Here is a 19,153-nt window from a genome sequence, read left to right on the forward strand (position 1 = left end):
TTATATTCAGCAACCAACATCTCCACACAAACACATATTGCATATGACCATTAGACTACACAGCACATTCCTTTTCATATTCTTTTTTTTTTTTTTAGATTTTATTTATTTATTTGACAGAGAGAGATCACAGTAGGAGAGAGGAAGGGAAGAGATCACAGAGAGAGGAAGGGAAGCAGGCCCCCTGCCGAGCAGAGAGCCCGATGTGGGACTCGATCCCAGGACCCTGAGATCATGACCTGAGCCGAAGGCAGCGGCTTAACCCACTGAGCCACCCAGGCGCCCCTCCTTTTCATATTCTTGCACCCTGTACATGTTGTTTCCTCTACAGAGGCCTACGTTTGCCCCTTTGATCCACCCAGTAAACACTTAACTCACCAGAAAGCCACCTGGAGTCTGGAGGCACATTGATCCAGGTTGGCAACTTGGTTCTTCTATTTATTAGCTTCCTAACTGTGACCAAGTTCTTAAGCTCTTTTAGCCCCAGTGTTATCTATGAAAAGAGGATCATAGTACCTATCCTCAAAGATAGGAAAATTAAATTAGCTAGTAATATATTGAAAGCGTTAAGGAACTCAATGTTGGCTACTATTATTCAGACTAACTAGAAAGTTACTTCCTTTGAGAATTCTTCCTGCTACTTCCCGTGACAGGTAGACTTAACCGCATCCTCATTTTCTATTCTCATAGAACAGTCAAAACACATCACTTTGCAACACTCGGACGCCTCCTCCACTACACAACCAATTCCCCGTGGCCAAGAACACAGAAAAACTCACCTATGTCGTACGTGGCTAGCATAGTGTCAAGGTCACTGAAAAAACTCAATTCAGTAACTCTGATGCTGGAACTTGGAATCAGAAAGTCTGAGTTGAGAACCCAGTTCCGTCACTGATTGGCTTTGTGATCTCGGGCAGGTCACTCAGCATCTCGAACGCCGGGCCACGTCCTATCCCGCCCACCCGAGGAGCGAAAAATGCGCGAAAACACAAAACACGTGCCCGAGCTGCCGTGAGACGGTCATTATCACCGTCTATATGCACCCCGACCCAAGCGGCCTTTCCTCCACCATCTACAGTGACCCCCAGTCCGGGTAAGGAGTCCTAAGGCAAAACCCGGGCCCTCCGCGGCTTCCTCTGAGAGTTGGGTTTCGCCTATTTCGTTCCGCCAACAAGCAGGAGGGGCAAGTCTCCGAGCTTAGATAGTACCACCTAAACTGACCTGTCCATGGCCGCAGCCTTCTTCAACGAGAACCTCGCAAACTCCACTCCAATTTAATCAACCCGCTTCAGCCTTCCCGCTTTCCGGAAGCAAACTCTTTGACCCGGAAGCATGTCCTAGAAAAGCCGCCCTAGAGGAAAAGAGGAGGGAAGGAAGAAATAGCTTTCTCTTCCAGCGCACGCGCGACCACTTCCGCCTACAGCCGCAGGTCCGTCCTGCGCAGGCGCGAAGGCTGTGGAAGAGCGTAGAGGCGTCAGGCCGGGCGGGGCAGGGGGCGGTGCCTGAGGGGGTCCGGCGCGGAGGCGGGGCGGCCACTTTGCCTGACGGGTATTTGCAGGCGTGGTCCAAGCGCCAGGTTATCCTAAAGGGAAACTTGAAATGTGTTGACAGTCTAGGGAAATGTGTGCAATCGTTTCCTGGTATTCTTAGTAAGAAGGAACCGTGGACTGGGAATGCAGACGTGCAGACTCTGCCCTCCACCTCAGGCGTCCCTGTCAGTCTCGCTATACTCACCTTGTCTGAATTTTAATGTAAACGCCCTACAGTTCTTGAAATTCTTTTCCATAACGGTTATTTTTTACTTGATATTTTTCCCTATTGAGAAAAGGATCAGCTGTCCTAAAAAGCATAAAGAGTGATATGTAAGTGATGAATCACTAAATTCTATTCCTGAAACTAATAGTTTCATTTAAGTTAATTGCAGTATGCAGTTTTTACTTAGTTTTAACTTAAAGTTTAAATTTAAACTTAAATTAAATAAAAAATTTGAAATAAACATACAAAAAAAAGGATAAAGGGTGACGGTATTGCCCTCTATTTCAAAGTACCTCTATAGGCAAAAGTAGTATATTGTGGCCCTGAAGGAATGAGTCCAAGTTTTGCCTTACCTGTTTATATTCTGCTGCAATCCTAGGTAGTGTACTGGAAGCCCTCTTATACTGGATTCCCACTAAAATCACATGACATTTTTGGGGAAAAAAGTGAATTTGGGTTCTATCTAGGCTTGCACCATTACCCCCCCCCCATCTGTAGAATGGAGGTAACACCTTTATCAGAGTTATCACAAAGATAAATGAGATGCCAAATGTACGCTTCACATAGTAGTTCTCAAATTCTCCTCTTTCAGAAACAAACTGTAAGAGACTCTTAACAATAGAGAACAAAGTGAGGGTTGCTGGAGGGAAGTGAGTGGGATGGGCTAGATGGGTGATGAGTATTAAAGAGAGCACTTGTTGTGATGAGCACTGGGTATTGTATGTAAGTGATGAATCTCCTAACTCTATCCAGAAACCGATCTTGCACTACTAAAATTTTAAAAAGTCTACTCTTTCAATAACCTATTTTATGAGTCCAACTCTTGCTCTCTCTCACTCTTCTTGTCTCCTAATATTCCTGTACAAAAGCGCACCTGTTCTTTTATAGAAAGCGAAATCTGGACCTAATGATTTTGTGGTGCTAGAGCAAATTTACTCACAGTGTGAGCCAGTGGTTCAGATTCTTGCCATGTGTCCCCTGGCAATTGAATTCCAATGTGTTCTATTCATCTAATGTATTTGAAGTGACTGACCATAAGACAAACAAAGCAGTTTGGGCAAAGGATTAGCCCAATGTTCAGTTCATAGGAAAAGAGAAAATGCTTGTTGAAGAGTGCAGGGAGGGTTGCTGACACACTTAATTAGTAGGCATGAACATCATACTACCCCCAAAATATTTAAAAATATTTTGATTATCTGCTTTAAACCTATTGTGAATAAGGGTGCCTGGGTGGCCCAGTGGGTTTAGCCTCTGCCTTCAGCTCAGGTAATGATCTCAGGGTCCTGGGACTGAGCCCCATGTTGGGCTCTCTGCTCAGCAGGGAGCTTCTACTCTCTTGCTCTGCCTGCTACTCTACCTACTTGTGATCTCTGTCTAATCAATAAATAAAATATTTTGTAAAAGTACTTTAAAACTATTTGGAATAACTCCCTGTGTGGTGCATATTGTATATATTATAACTTTATTTTTAGAGATCCTGATTTCAATGATAGAAATTCACTATTGCTAACTTAAGCAAAAGGGAATTTACTAGAAGCCTATCAGAAACTCACAGAATTGTTAAGAAGCTGGAGAAAAGGCTTGGGAACAGCTGCACAGGAGCTAAAGACCAAGAAACAGCAATTCCAAGAGCACTCAGACCCAAACTATCGGATCTGGAGCACTCTTTCCTCTCCCTTACCCCCAACAGTTGAGGAAGAAAATCATGACTTGTTTATCCCCTTCCCAACTTTTAATTTTGAAAACTTTCAAACCAACGTTAAAGCTGAAAAACAGCACAATAGGTGTCAACACAATGTAGGAAAGATGTTAGGGTTCAAAGCTGACGTCCAAGAAAGAATTCTTGAGACGTCTCTGGTGCAAAAAGGTGGTTTTATTAAAGCACAGGGACAGAACCCACAGGCAGAAAAAGCTGCACTGGGGTTGTGAGGAGGAACTGATTCGATAGTTTCAAGTTGGGATAGCACAAGCCTCCAAGGTATTTTGGAAACAAGGTTTCTAGCACCCTGAGGGGCTAGCTATGTTAGGAAAGGTCATGTATCATTCTCTAGTGGACCATGTGCTTGGAGAATGATTCCTAACATGTATCTTGGGGGGGGGGTGCAGTGTAAAGATAAAGGAATGTTCCAAAGGAATTTTTATAAAGTAGACTTACAGGATCCTGGGGGGAAGGGAGGTCAAGCTAAGATTGCCTTTTGCCCTTAGCAAAATATTAACATTGAAGCAGCTGAGTCCGTAGGGGAATGTCACTCTGCCTGTTTCAAGGACTTGTCTGATGCTTAACTGACTGAGCCACCCAGGCCACCCCGGGGGTTAATATATTCTGTACTTACAATCATTTAGGTTTACTAAATTACTAACATTTCCCCACAATTGCTTGCTCTTTTTATTTTTTGCCTGAACCGTTTGAACGTTAGTTGTAGACATCTTGACACTTCACCCCTAAGTGCTTCAGAAGGCATCTCCTAAATCAAGAACAAGCCATGCTTCTACATAATACAGTAAACACTCAGAACATCTAACATTGACAGAAAACCATAATTAACATATTCAGTTTCCTCCATTGTCTCAATAATGCCATTAAGAACAGCCCTCCTCCCAAACAGGATCGAATGGAGGATTAGGCATAGTTGTCCACTTTGTTCTACTTTCATTTAGAATAGTCCTCCGGAATCTCAGACCAAGTTTGTAGGATATTCCTCAATTTGGATTTGCCCCCATTATTTTCTCATGATAAGCATTTAAAAGAAAAAATTTTTTGGAAGGACAAGGTGCGGGAATACTACATCAGTATTGTTAAGTGTTTCTTACGATCGCATCAGATGGCACGTGAGGTCAGTTGGTCTCTGTTGCATAATCTGCCATATTCCCTCAGAAGAAAGCATTCTTACACCTGGTTCTTCTTTCTGGCTGTCGTCTTTTCAGTCTTTCCCTTCTCAGCTCAATTTCTCTTTTGGTAAATTGTAAGCAGCTGGTCGTGGTTTTCTTACTCTGAATCCATGTGACTTCTACCTGAGTGTCACATCCCAGCTCCACCACTTCCTAGCGATGTCACATTGAGTGCAAGCGCATGCCTCAATTTTTCTTTTTGGGTGTAATAATAGTGCTAGATCATAAGGTTGTTATAAAAATGTAATGAGTTAATATGTGTAAAGCCTTAGAACAGCACTAGGCATTATAATATGTATGGCATATTATATATGTCCAAAAATTATCTTATTCTTCCTCTAATAATAATTATCAGTTCATTTGGCAACATCAAACTCAAGACATAGTGATAGAGGCATTAGCAACATAGATTGAATTGGGCTAGTCCTGATCCTGTTTCTTCTGTGATGTTGCAGTAACAGCAGAAGCGTATTTCCCTGTCTAGATCAAGAGCTCAAAATAATTAACTTCATACTGAATAATATAAATTTGACTGTTAAGTCTCCTTTTGTTCTCCACAGAGAGCAGTTCAGGGGATCTAATCCTGAAGAAGCCTTTATTCATCCATTCACAATTTTTTATTAAATGTCTACTACGTAACTAGGTACTGTGCTTGCACCTGGAAGATATACATTGGGGGGAAAAGGAACATTCACTCAATTAAAAAAAAAATCATGTAAGGTTACATACTCAAACGTAGTTATTTGGTCATAACATGGATAACATAAATATTCTAAATTACTATTGTAGTTACCAAATAAAATCTGGTTATTATTTTCTTAAAATACTCTTACTGGGGTGTCTGGGTGGCTCAGTTGGTTAAGCGATGGCCTTCAGCTCAGATCCCGATCCCGGAGTTCCAGGATCAAGTCTTGTGGTGTGGCAGGTTCCCTGCTCAGCGGGGAGTCTGCTTCTCCCTCTACTTCTCCCTCCCCCTTTCCTGTTCTCTTTCTTTCTCTCTCAAATAAATAAAATCTTTAAAAAAAAATAAAATACTCTTACTTAAAACCTATTATGAAGTTAAACTATTCCATATTACAAATTGATATTGGTGCTTGGTTGCCAATATTTTATTCTTTTTCCCCCTTCACATCAACCAGCTCTTTTATTTATTTATTAAAAATTCTTGTAACATAGGGGCACCTGGGTGGCTCAGTTAGTTAAGCATCTGCCTTCAGCTCAGGTCATGATCCCGGGGTCCTAGAATTGAGCCCCACACCCCACTTTGTAGGGAGTCTGCTTTTCCCTCTCCCCCTGCTCATGCTCTTTCTCTCTCTCTCTCTCATAAATAGAATCTTTTAAAAAATTATGGTAACATATATATAATATATAATATCTTAGCCATTTTTAAGTGTGCTATTCAGTGGCATTAAGTATATTCATTATTGTGCAAGGCAATGTTTAGTATATATATACCAAAATAAACTCTAAATAATGTTTTATTTAATTAGTCTCTCTGCTCAAAATGTATTAGATCTCGGTAAGTAGAATGAAATTTTTTTTTTTTTAAGATTTTATTTATTTGTCAGAGAGAGTGAGCGAGAGCGAGCACAGGCAGAGTGGAAGGCAGAGTCAGACAGAGAAGCAGGCTCCCTGCGGAGCAAGGAGCCCGATATGGGACTCGATTCCAGTACGCTGGGATCACGACCTGAGCCGAAGGCAGCTGCTTAACCAACTGAGCCACCCAGGCATCCCAGTAGAATGAAATTTTGACCAACATTTTATGCATAAGCAGTAGAGATATTACAAAGTAGTTAAAACATCAATGTTGTGAAGCAAAACGGAGCTTTGCTGCAAGATACAAAGTTGGTTCAGATCAGGAAGCAAAAAAAGATGGAATAAAATGTTAAATTAAAAAAAAAGAAGTTCATAAGTCAGGGAGAAAAAAATACTTAAGTGTGAGGTATAGACTGTGCGCTCGAAGATTCAGATGTGTTCTTTGAACTTCATGTATAGGAGAAAAACTAATGGAAAAACAATGAGACACTGATAGGATTCTAGACAAGGATGTGGTTGTGGTAATAATAACGGGAAGCTATTGACTGAGAACATTATGTCTTTTCAGATATGACATTTTTTTTTCTTTTTCTTTTTTCTTTTCTTTTTTTTTTTTTTTTTTTGCAGGGGGAAGGGTGATGCTGTCTGGTTTGAAGAAAAATGCTTTACTCCAAGGTCAAGCAGGGTCAAAGTTTAAATGCAGAGCCTGCTTGACATTGATCTTTCTTCCCAACAGAGCAGTGTAGCGGGTAGGATCTTGGTCAGTACACATTTAATGAGTTATTTCACCTCTCTATGAGTCAGTTTCCTCTTCTGTAAAATTGAGAAAATGAGTATTATCCTTAACAGTTTGTATTGGTAATTAGATGATATTCACATCGCAATTTGAGAGGTGATACAGAACACAAAAACTCCTTGGCTTGAATCCTGGCTCCCCCTGTCAACTTGGTGGAGCCTTGGACAAATTATGTCTGTGCTTCTGTATAACAGATTGGACAGATTTATTGTGTGGATTAAATCAGTTTACATATATAAATTGCTTAGAACAGTCCTGGTATATAATAACCAGTCAATAAACATTGGCTAATATTATCACGCAGCACATACAGCAAGCATTCAATAGAAGTGCTGGCTCTTTTGTTCAGCACCAACAGCGCAGGGAGCACATCTGCTTTTTTCACCTCTACCTTTTGTCATTTAGTACATGCTCAAATTTTTCTTGAATGAGTGGGTCATTTCCAATCAATACAATTGATTCAGTTCCTCAAAAAATATTCAAGTAAGAGTATCTATATTTATATAATCCGATTAAATTTATTTTCATTATGTTATAGTCTATCATAGATAGATACTTCACGGTACTGTCTACCACTTCAAAAGATTTCTTGATCATCTAAATCTTGTGAAGCTTAAAAACAGGAAGAACCCTTGAATAATTTATGTGTTACAGCTTCTCTTAGTCGTTTAAATTGTGTTCAATCTGAGGAGCAAGTAGAATGATGAAATGTGAAACTTTGTAGCTTTGAGTTACTCTTATTGCTGAATTGTGATTTAAACATCGATGTCTGGGAGATTTTTAACATAAAATCATAAATATATTATTGCTTCTTAGAATTCTAACAGTAAGGGTTAGCTCAATATAGGTTTGATTGTGGTTTGGGCTTCTAGGATCTTAAGCATAGTCAGTGACATTTTCAAGGTAGTGGTGAATTTGCTGACAAAAAGTTTGCCAGACAAATAAATCAATTGCAATGACTCCTCCTTACAGACATCTCAGGCTTCATCAATAGTGGAAATGATCTTGGGAGCAATTGAAAAACTAAAATCGTTATTCCCTGTTGATATAGGACATTCTCCGACTAAACCACAATGCAGTTTATGCATTTTACTTTGCTGTTTTCTCATACTTCTCTGCTTGGCATAGAAATCCTGTAAATCAAACACATTTGTGTTTCTGAAGAATGATTTATTAGGGCCCTGGAGAGAGCATTGCTTTGTTCTGTTTTCTCTAAATAGCACGATTTACACTCTGTTTAGTTTTATTATGAAAAGAAGGTAGCTAGCATGAACCTTACCCATAAATTCAACTGGGTAAGAAAAGTCACATTGAATTGTTTTTCTTATATGGTATTAGTTCTGACTGAGCCCTCATCCTGCCTGGCCTTGTGGGTTGAAGGCAGGAAATTCAATCTCACACATCACGGGTGTTCTCTCCTCTTTTCTGGGGTTTGCACAAGAGTCCAGGGAGCGGCTTCTATAAAGCTGAGAACACGGATAAGGGCATTTAGCCTTCCGTCCAATTTCCCTAGTGCAGGTCATTGTCCAGACCTCAGTGTGTTGGCTGAATACGGGAGGCATGCGCTGAGTGAGATGGAGATACAGAGTGAGACGGAAGAGGGGAGAGTGGGGGAAAGAATACAGAGAGAACGAACACACCTTATGATCCGACTAAATGATAGACTTTAAGAAACACTATAACAAATAGTTAAAAATTTGAATAGGCAGTTTACCAAATATGTACCATTATCTTTCTTTATAAAGAAACATTTTTCTAATTTAGAGAATCTTTAAAAATATATCCTTGAGAGGATGCATTATGCATCCATAACATTATGAATCTATTCCTTTTTTTTTTTTCCTAGAGCGGGGAGAGCAGAGGGAAAGGATGAGAGAGAATCCCAAGCAGGGTCCACACCCAGAATCTGGAGCTCGGTCTCATGACCCTGAGATCATGACCTGGGGCAAAATCAAGAGTCAGGGAGCACCTGGGTGGCTCAGTGGACTAAAGCCTCTTCCCTCAGCTCAGGTCATGATCCCAGTGTCCTGGGATCGAGGCCCACATCAGGCTCTCTGCTCAGCAGGGAGCCTGCTTTACCCTCTGTCTCTCTCTGCCTCCATCTCTGCCTACTTGTGATCCCTGTCAAATAAATAAATAAAATCTTAAAAAAAAAAAAAAATCAAGAGTCAGACGGTTAACTGAGCCACCCAGGTGCCCTGCTATGAGTCATTCTTCAACAACAAGGTTTTCAAGGTGCTATTTTAATTATCGAAAACATAGAGTATCTGGTTCGTAAATCAAGAGCAGGAGTTGACTTTAAAAATACTCCGAATGTATTTTGAGCTACAAATATATTGACATATAAGAACAAACTACGCAGTTTCTATGAATAGAAGTGCATTTAAAAGCATAAAATGATGGACTGTAAGTATTAGCAGTGCACTATAATGCAAGAAAAAGCTGTGTTGGTCTTGAACATTGACCTTGAAACTTGTTTGGAAGTTTTAGTCTGCGCTGCAAAAGGGCATTAGGTAAATCTGTACTTCAAAATCCATCTTGGCTTCCTATTTGCAATTTTAAATGAGTGAGTTTAATCTTTAGGACACTGCTTGCCAGTCTGGGGGTGTACAGCTTCCTTGTCCTTCACAAAATCAACTGAAGTTTGATTCTTGAATTTTTTTTTTTTTTTTTTTTGAATTTGAAGTAAGCCAGGTTAAAAGGTTGAATTTTTGGTAATGAAAGAAAGCTGAACTCCTTTGACTTTTTTTTTTTTTAAAGATTTTATTTATTTATTTGACAGAGATCTCAAGTAGGCAGAGAGGCAGACAGAGAGAAAGGAAGGGAAGCAGGCTCCCCACTAAGCAGAGTCCGATGCAGGGCTCCATCCCAGGACCCTGGATTCATGACCTGAGCCGAAGGCAGAGGTTTAACCCACTGAGCCACCCAGGCACCACTAAACTCCTTTGACTTTTTGAATGAGGATTTTTTTCCCCCTGATTTAAGTATGAAGCTATGATGACTTAAAATTTTTTAAAACTTGGGACGCCTGGGTGGCTCAGTTGGTTGAGCCACTGCCTTCGGCTCGGGTCATGATCCTGGAGTCCTGGGATCGAGTCCGGCATCGCGCTCCTTGCTTGGCAGGGAGGCCGAGTCGTTCTCTGCCTCTGCCTGCTTGAGCACTTGTAGTCGCTCTCTCTCTCTGACCAAAACAAAAACAAACTTTAAAACATTTAAAAAAAAATGTTTTTTTTTAAAACTTATTTTTACGTAATGATAGTATAACACCATGAGGGGCAAACAAATAATTCAAAAGTCACTCATATTACTACTGATCTGCACAGTGATTTTTATTTTTGCAAATAATCCCTACATGTTTACATTCATATTTTATACCTAATAATGACATTCATATAGCTTTTAAAATTTATATTCCAGAAACTGTTATTTACCTGCTACTGAGGATGATGCCCTATATCATCATCCCTATGATGATGTGAGGATGCCCTATATCTTTGTGTTCCTGTTTTTTCTTTTCCTTACTGATGTATTTTTGCTTTTTTTCTTCCACCTACTGAGACCCCCCTAACTTCCCCACCTCTTCCTCATAGGTAACCGTGTTAACAACCGGGTATGTATCTTTCAGTACCTTTGTCCACTTTCGATACCTCATAGAAATCCCTTTAAGACAACCATTAAACATCACACTCATTTTGAAATGCTATATAATGTTCTATGTTATACCTGAAACATAAACTATTCGATTATTCTTCGCTGATGATGTCATTCACCCTGTCTCTCTTTTTTCTTCAGCAGTGTGTGGTACTAGTCTTGTGTATATTCCCTTTCACATTTTTGGTGTAGCTATCAGGAGTAAGATAGCTGAGTCAAATATACTTGCTTCCAATTTTAACAGATATTAGCAGATAGCAAATTAAAATTTCGGTTTACCCAAGGGCTCTACAATGCACATTGCCATCAGCAATATAGGATTCCTCTCTTGTTCTCTAAACTCCTTTCTGAAACTAGAGTGTTAGCTCTAGTGAGCTCTAGTGAATTTGGCCCGTATGTTGGGTTCTTTGGTACTTTCCTTTGCACTTCTCTGCTCTAGTTGAAGCATTTGTTTTTGTATGTTTATGAGCTGTTTGGATTTATTTGCTCTTCTCTGAATTGCCTGATAATATTTCGGCCAGTTTTCCTTTGGATTGTTTCTTCACAATTTCTAAGAACTTCGTATTCTGTATTTTCCCAAATCTGCTTTGTATATTTTGCCAAGCAAATTGTATGTATGTATATATATTCTTTAGGTATATAGAAATAGATATTTTTAATTTTATGATAATTTAAATATAAAAAATATTTTAATATAAAAATAGATTTTCTTGAATTTACTAAAAGGTCTTCTTTATCTCTAGACTACACTTCTAGTCTCTTAGATTTTCTTCTAAGATTTTTGTTTTACTATACAGCTTGAAAAATTTTAAAACATCTGAAGTTTGCTTTATACAGGGGTTAAACTTTTATTTTCTTCAGATGGATAGCTAGTTGTGACAGCATCATTTATTAACATCCTTTCCTTTGAAATACATTTTTCTTGGGGTGCCTGGGTGGCTCAGTTGGTTAAGTGTCTGCCTTTGGCTCAGGTCATGATCCTCGTGATCGAGGTCATGATCCTGGGATCGAGCCCTGCATGGGGCTCCCTGTTCAGCAGGGAGTTTGCTTCTCCCTCTCCCTTTACTGCTCCCCCTGCTTGTGCTCTCTTGCTCTCTGTCAAATAAACAAACAAACAAATAAATAAATAAATAATAAAAAATATTTTTCTCATATATTAATTTTTGTTATACACTAGAATCTACTTCTGAACTCAATTCTATGCTGATTAGTGTCATTCTTTTCAAATTATTTATTTTTAAAAATTTATTTTTGTCATTGCTTCTTTCACTTGAATTTTAAGATCACTCAGTTAAATTTCAATTTCAAAACTTCACCCAGTTAAAGTTCAAATTGGAATTATATCACATTAAAACATTAATTTGGGGGAATTGATTATTTTATGATATTGTCTTCCCATTCAAGAATATAGTATTTGTTCAGAACTTGATTTATGTCCTTTATTAGGACTTTATAATAGTTCTTCCTTATTAGCTTTATTCCTTGAGGGATTTATAGTTTTTGTCTAAATGTTTACCTTCATATCAACTTCCAGGTGGTTACTGTAAATATAAACTAAAGCTATTAATTTTTGGCATACTTATCTTGTATCTAGCCACTTTCTCAAGTTCCTGAATAATTCCAACAGACTTTTTTTGAGCTTTTGAGGTATTCACTTGTTTTTTTTTTTTTTTTTAAGACTTTAAGTTATCTCTACACCCAAATGGGGCTCAAACTTACAACCCTGAGATCCAAGAGTCGCAGGCTCCACCAACTCAGCAAGCCAGGCACCTCGAGATATTCACTTATAATAACAGCAAAAATAAGTTCATCTTCCAGTGTATAAAATGAACATTTAATTCCACCGATTTAATGTTTCTGTTAGTAGTATTAGGGGACACTAATAACCCCTATTGCATAGCATTGTTTTGAGGACTAAATAAAAACATGTAAAGTGCTTAGAGCAGGTTCTGGCATATAATAGGGGACCCAAGGAATGATTATTACTTCCAACTATTAGAGCTTGAGTTCTTCTTCAATCTAAAAAGGTCTCTTTCATGGAAACACTATACCAGAAAACAAGAATTAAAGAATCATTTGCTAGTTTTTCTTGTTCTTTCATCATTCCCCATTTTAATTAGTTTTGGGTAACCTGGGTGACAGCTTTCTTAAACTTTTATTTGTGCTTCTCTCACCTTGACAGAATAGCAGGAAAGGAAAGCAGAGAAATAGCCTATGTTTGGAATGATTCCATAGATTATTATGTAATAACAGGTTAATAATTAAAATATAATTATTACAGTTTTACAGATTTTCCTTAGGAAAAGAGGAGTTATAGTCAAACTAGGTTTAAGCCTAGATGTTGAAAAATATATATATATATACAGAGAGTGGGTTTCAGAGTTTATTTTGTGCAGGTCAAGGAGACCTGCCAATCTTTTGCTACCTAAAATTCATCTTCTTCAAAGTGAGATAAAGCAGTTGAGCCAATTGTGACCAATTTTACTGCTTCTCTCAGTGAGTTTTATGAGGAACTGAGCTTTAAAAAAAAAAAGGCTCTTCCTTATGATGTAATAGCCTATGGGGGAGGAACTCTTGGGGACATGCAGCTCTTCTGCCAGTGGTGGAAGAGGTGGCATTGCAGATTTCCTTCACTTTCCAGGGCTGACATAGTTCGGCATTTTACATCCACCCTGTTCGGATGACTTCCTGAGACTTGTCCTCTTTACCCTCCTTGAACAAGCCTTGGCAGAGGGCCTTGGACAACAAAATCATTAATGCTACATCTGACATTAGCTACATCTGAGAAGGCGAGAATGCCTTGACAGTAAGAATATCCTATACTAGTTCAGAGTGGAAAGAGGGGGTAGTGGGTGTCACTTCCTTCGCTGGTGTCATCCTCTATGACAGCATTGGTGGAATGAAATTAGTGTTACGGCAGTGGCTAACAACATTCTCTTTGTTCCTGAAAAAGAAAGAGCTAGCTGTCAGGTGTTTGCTACATAGTTAATTACCAGCTGGTCCAGCTTCTGCAAGGAGTTCAAAATGTATTTCAGGAATTGATACTGTATTTTAGTCTAACCATATAGACTCTATTAAGCCTGCCAGTTAAAATCTTTTCTTTACTGAAGTCAGAAAATTCAAAGGAATGAATGAGTGAAATGACAACCTTTTCCAAAATAGTTCAGTAGAGAATGACTAAATCAACTTCTGGGAACCTTAGGTTTATATCTTAAACATGTAAACCATACAGATGGTTACTGTCTCCTTCTACCATTACTTCAAGTAATTAATGCATAAAACTTACCTGGAGATGGTCCAAATTCAGTTTTGGTAAGTGATTACACAGACGGAAACCTCACCCCTAATGTAAGATGTGCTAACAAATTAAAAAAAAAACAACCTATTGGACTAAATCCCTAATTTGCTTTAATGTTCAATGTACTTCCTTCTGTTCAACCAAATAAATTTTTGTTATTTAATTCATGCCTGTCCATCACTCCCATTTCTAAAACAAGAAACAGCCCCAAAAGTAGTAAACGTTAAATTCAGTGCAGAAGTTGAGTAAAATCTAAATCATGACACTGTTTGCTTTTGGAAGCGCTCCTTTTCTTCTAATATATATCATGTACATCTGATTAAAGGTGGGGTGAGGAGGAGGGAACATCCTCAAGACTGAAAATGAAAGTAAGGAAATAAAGTTCGTTATTTATATCACTTCTAAATCTAAGTCAGTAGAAGGGGAAATTTGTCACCACTGAAAAATATAAAATATGTAGACAAGATGTATGCTAACACATAAGTGGATGGTAATTCAGTGGGATAACAGTAATCCATGGGTACTATGTTGGTTTTGAAATTGTGGAACTAGCCCAGAATAGACCTATTATGGACTTCTCTAAGTCTCATCTGATTTTAGGTTTCCCTCCAAAGAATCTCTACAGAGTAGCTCAAACCTGGGGCTTTTCCTAGGTGGGCTCTCGCAAGGGAGATCCCTAGGCTTGCTGATTCAATTCAGTATGTTTGGGGGTGATCCTAGAGTAGACCCATGCTGGTCTTTGTTACTGTAAAATTAGAAAAACATGCAGTAGGCTGATAATGGCTCCCAGATAATGTCCAAGTCCTAAGCCCTAACCTGGGATGTTATCTTTATTTGCTTGTGGATGTAATTAAGAACTTAGAGATAACATTTTCCTGGATTACCAAGGGGGGCCCTAAATGCCATCACAAACGTCCTCCAAAGAGAGGAGATACACACAGAGAAGATATGAAGATGGAAGCAGAGTTTGGAATGGTTGTAGCCCAGCACCAAGGAATGCCAGTGGCAAGGAACAGATTCTCTTCTAGAGCTGCTAGGGAGCAAGGCCTTGCTGACACTTTTGCCTTTTGGCCTCCATTAGTGTGAGAAAAAGTGTTCATTTAAGCCACCAAACTTGAGGTAATTTGTTACAGTAGCCCTAAAAACTAACACATACTGTTCAACTAGAATATGAGTATTTTTCTAGAGAGCCATAGCAATAGATCAACAACAGGTAAGAGCCTAGTTAGTAAGAGTTTATCTCCCTAACACATTTCGGTGGCTAAAACACCAAAGTGCCTTGTAAGAACATTGAGAGGAGCAAGTGTTTTTATTACTGAAAGGTATGGGGAGAAATACTTCAATGGGATGTATTTGAAAGGCATCTCTTGCTTTTGGTTTGAATTTGAAAAACGGGTCAACATTGGCTCTGAAACATTTTAGTCACTACACTGACATCCATAGACCTGGTACTAATTAGAGAATGGTATTTCCAAAACCATCCTACTCTCTCATATTAGTAGTCAATTCTCCACCAAGAAGTAGAGAACATTATCTTGCTCCTTGTGGTCAAAGATGCTGTATTCTCAGGCTACGGAAGGCTATTTGCTACCTTCCCTTTGTAATACCCACGTAGGCCAGGCTTTCCTATTTCACTTTCTCTGTGCTTAATTCTTATGAAAATAAGGATTTTCATGGTTTCATTTGGCTCCTATATGTCAATGACTCCAAGACTCAACTGTTAAAATCTGCCTCTTCTCAGAATACACTCAGTAAAATTATTCACTTCACATGAAGTTTATCTCACCAAAAAAAGTTCTTTTGCTCATGCACTAAAAACAATTCCTCGCAGGCGTCTCCATTTTACTGTTACTGGGGCTCAATCCCTTTGGTCCTGTTAATATAATCAAATATTCACTCTTTCCTTCAGTCCTCACATCGAAGTCTTGACCAATTCTCCAGTTATACCTTTAAGAAATTTCTCCAGCGGGGCGCCTGGATGGCTCCATAGGTTAAGCATCTGCCTTCAACTCAGGTCATGATCCCAGGGTCCTGGGATAGAGTCCTGCCTCAGGCTCCTTGCTCTGTGGGGGAGCCTACTTCTCCCTCTGCCTGTCCCTCTCGCTCTCTCTCCCTAATAAAGAAAATCTTTTTTCTTTTCCATAAAAATGAAATTTCTTGGGTTTCCCTTCGCACCATGGCTCCAACCCGTCATTTCATGCTTACAGACCCAAGCAGCCCACAAGATGGCTGGGTTAACTCTGGTTCTACCATTACTCCTCCCAGGGCTATCTTTCACACAATTATCCAATCTGTTGTTGCTTCAGTCATACAACTCCCATTTACAACAGCAGAGTAGCTCCCTGATAATTACCCACTGTGTTCTCTACCCCATTGATTGTACTCCATTTCCAGTATGGAAAGATACTAGTTTTTTCCTGCCAGCCATATAGTTCTCCATCACTGGTTAATTTGCTCAGAGAATCTAATTAAAACTGACCTGATCAAAACAGAAATATATATCAAATAGTCCATACATTTAAAAACAAAGTACAATTTGTACTGTTAGTCATTATTATTAGAACAGATAGTAAGTACAAACTATCTGTTGTTAGACATGAATTACTAGATTTTTACTTTTTGGATACTTTTTGACTGGTCTTCCCCATCACTGATTCATTAAATACCTTGTCAGCAGGGTCTGGGCTTATTTTATCACTTACTCTTTGCTACTTCCCTATGCCCTCAGTAGCATACTATCTGATAGTAGCAGAGTTTCCTGTTCTGAACTTAGTGTTCACAGGAGATACAGACTATCACAGTAGAAGCAGAAATTTGAATGGGTAACAATGGCAGATATCAAAAATTAAAGACTTTGATCTCTGCCTACTTTAAAACTGCCATAAGCTTTTGACTTAAGTGAAAATGTTAGTCACATAAAAATCCTGTAAGGTATGTGTTTAGTTTTCAGAAAAACAAAAAACCCTGGACTTTGGCTCAAATGCTGAATCTGGGTAATTATTTATGTTATTGTATAAAGAAAATCAGATTAAACAAGGTTCATAACAAGAGAGAAACTCTTTCCATACCCTTTCAGACAAATCAGAGAAATTACTGGCTGCCTATAGATAATCTTTATACAGGTTAAAAATGTTTTCCTAAAATCATTAAATTGTCCCAAATGGAAAGCTGTGAGACAGTTTAATAGACTATTACCAATTGAGCTTTTTTCGTTTGCTGTCTTTTATTCCCCCGATAGAATGTATGTTCCATGTAGGCAGAACATCCCTGCTAGATCCCTAGCACAGGAACAATGCCAGGAACATGGTAGACGTGCAGTACTGAATACATTTGTTGATTCTTGGATACAAAAGTCAGGCAGGTGTCTCTAATTTTGGATAAAATCTTTAATTCTTAAGCTCAGTAATCTATAGGCTACAAACAAGGATGTTTTAAGGAAGCAAGTTCAAAGTATGTGTGACATTGTGGAATACTTTTTATCTGCATTTAGAAAACAGAACTTTTAAGCAGTATTTTACTTCTAACTTTCAAAGGTAAACTGTCAAGCCTACAAACTTAGCTGCTCCACTAATAGGCTTATTAGCCAATTTTGACAAGTATTATCAACATCCCAACAAAGACTTATGCATTTTTCTATCAAGTTATGGGAAACCAGGTTTAGTTCTACTCAGAATCATTACACTTCGCTCATGAATTCATAAAACACCAGATAAACTGTGCACTGTTAACAAATTATAGAACAGATTAAAACACAAATTTGAGGGTGCCTGGGTGGCTCAGTCAGTTAAGTGTCTATCTTTGGCTCACTCAGATCATGATCCTGGAGTCCCTGGATCAAGTTCTGCATGGGGCTCTCTGCTCAGCAGGGAGTCTGCTTCTCTCTCCCTCTCAATTAATAAAAAAAACTTAAAAAGTTAATAAAAAAATCTTAAATCTTAATTTTTAAATTTAAAAAATTAAATCTTAAAATCTTAAAACCTTCAATCTTAAAAAAGAAAAAATTTGAGTTGTATTGGGGTGGCTTAGTCAGTTGAGTGTCTGTCTTTGGCTCAGGTCATGATCCTGGAATCCTGCGATCAAGCCCCATGCCCTTGGGTTCCCTGTTCAGTGGGGAGTCTGCTTCTCCCTCTGCCTCTTACCTAACCACTAGTATTTTCTCTCTCAAATAAGTAAGTAAAATCTTAAAAAAAAAATCTTTGTCCTATAAAATTACAAATTGTTAAGATTCACCAATAGTTCAGAAGCCTGAAAACACTCAGATTTTTATTTATTTATTTATTTATTATTTTATTTTATTTTTTAAAGATTTTATTTATTTATTTGTCAGAGAGAGAGCGAGCGAGAGCGAGCACAGGCAGACAGAGTGGAAGGCAGAGTCAGAGGGAGAAGCAGGCTCCCTGCGGAGCAAGGAGCCCGATGTGGGACTCACTCCCAGGACACCGGGATCATGACCTGAGCCGAAGGCAGCGGCTTAACCAACTGAGCCACCCAGGCGTCCAACACTCAGATTTTTAAAATAAAGTCATTCTATATTTCCAAGATTTAAAGGGGTAGATGGAGATTAAATTCAAAGAAGACACTGAAATAAACCAAAAGAAAAAACATTGTGGTGGTAAGTTTTGATTCTAAGTTTGCTGCCCCACATCTAAAGATGAGATGATTAAAAAAGAAAAGCAAAATTTACTTCCATTAATTGGAGGTTTTAAAACTTTGTATCCTAATATCTGCATGTGATAAAGTTTATATATGTAAGAAAAAAGCAGCTGCATTAACATAAAAGTCAAAGCAGGGGTTTTTACTTTTTTTTTTTTAAGAAAAAAATTAGGTGAAAATGTCACTAAGTTCCTCCTAAAATTCAAGTGTCTGCAAGTATCTGTGGGGACATGAAAAAGAACTCATAGGACTTTTCTGACTGAATTATAGTATTTTTCAGTGTAAGCACCAGAAAAGTCGATCTACATGATCTGCATTCCTAAGCTGTAGCTACTGTTTTGTATGAGACAATGATGCTTTTTGCCAAACCACAATCCTATTTCTAGTAGCAAAATATAAAATAAAAAAAAATGACGAAGAGTGTCACTTGCATTTACTTCACTCCCTAACGCTTCACGAAGTAGGTATTACTATCATTACCATTTTACAGATAAAGGAACAGAAGTACCTAAGTAGTGTTACATGTGAGGAAATAGCAGAGCTGAGATTAGAAACCCAAGAATTCTGGTTCCAGG

At 38.6% G+C, this 19,153-nt stretch overlaps 1 protein-coding gene across 4 annotated transcripts in view; it reads right to left on the reverse strand.

Annotated features, from left to right (window-relative positions):
* The window catches only part of NUP107 (nucleoporin 107), a 44,341-nt gene extending 42,911 nt beyond the window's left edge, over positions 1-1,430 (reverse strand). Inside the window, exons 1-2 of one of the 4 annotated variants that reach the window (XM_059402509.1) lie at positions 1,222-1,430; positions 379-493 (exon numbers count right to left, since the gene is read on the reverse strand). Coding sequence is in view for 1 of the 4 variants with exons in the window: in XM_059402507.1 (XP_059258490.1) it covers positions 1,222-1,229 (8 nt within the window). In the remaining 3 variants the exon portion in view is untranslated. Of the gene's footprint in view, positions 1-378; positions 517-779; positions 1,201-1,221 lie in introns of those variants that run through there. The other 3 variants (XM_059402508.1, XM_059402507.1, XM_059402510.1) reach the window with 3 other exon arrangements.
* Between the last annotated feature and the right edge of the window lie 17,723 nt (positions 1,431-19,153).

The sequence above is a fragment of the Mustela nigripes genome, chromosome 6 (assembly GCF_022355385.1).
Source record: "Mustela nigripes isolate SB6536 chromosome 6, MUSNIG.SB6536, whole genome shotgun sequence".
NCBI classification, from domain to species: Eukaryota; Metazoa; Chordata; class Mammalia; order Carnivora; family Mustelidae; genus Mustela; species Mustela nigripes.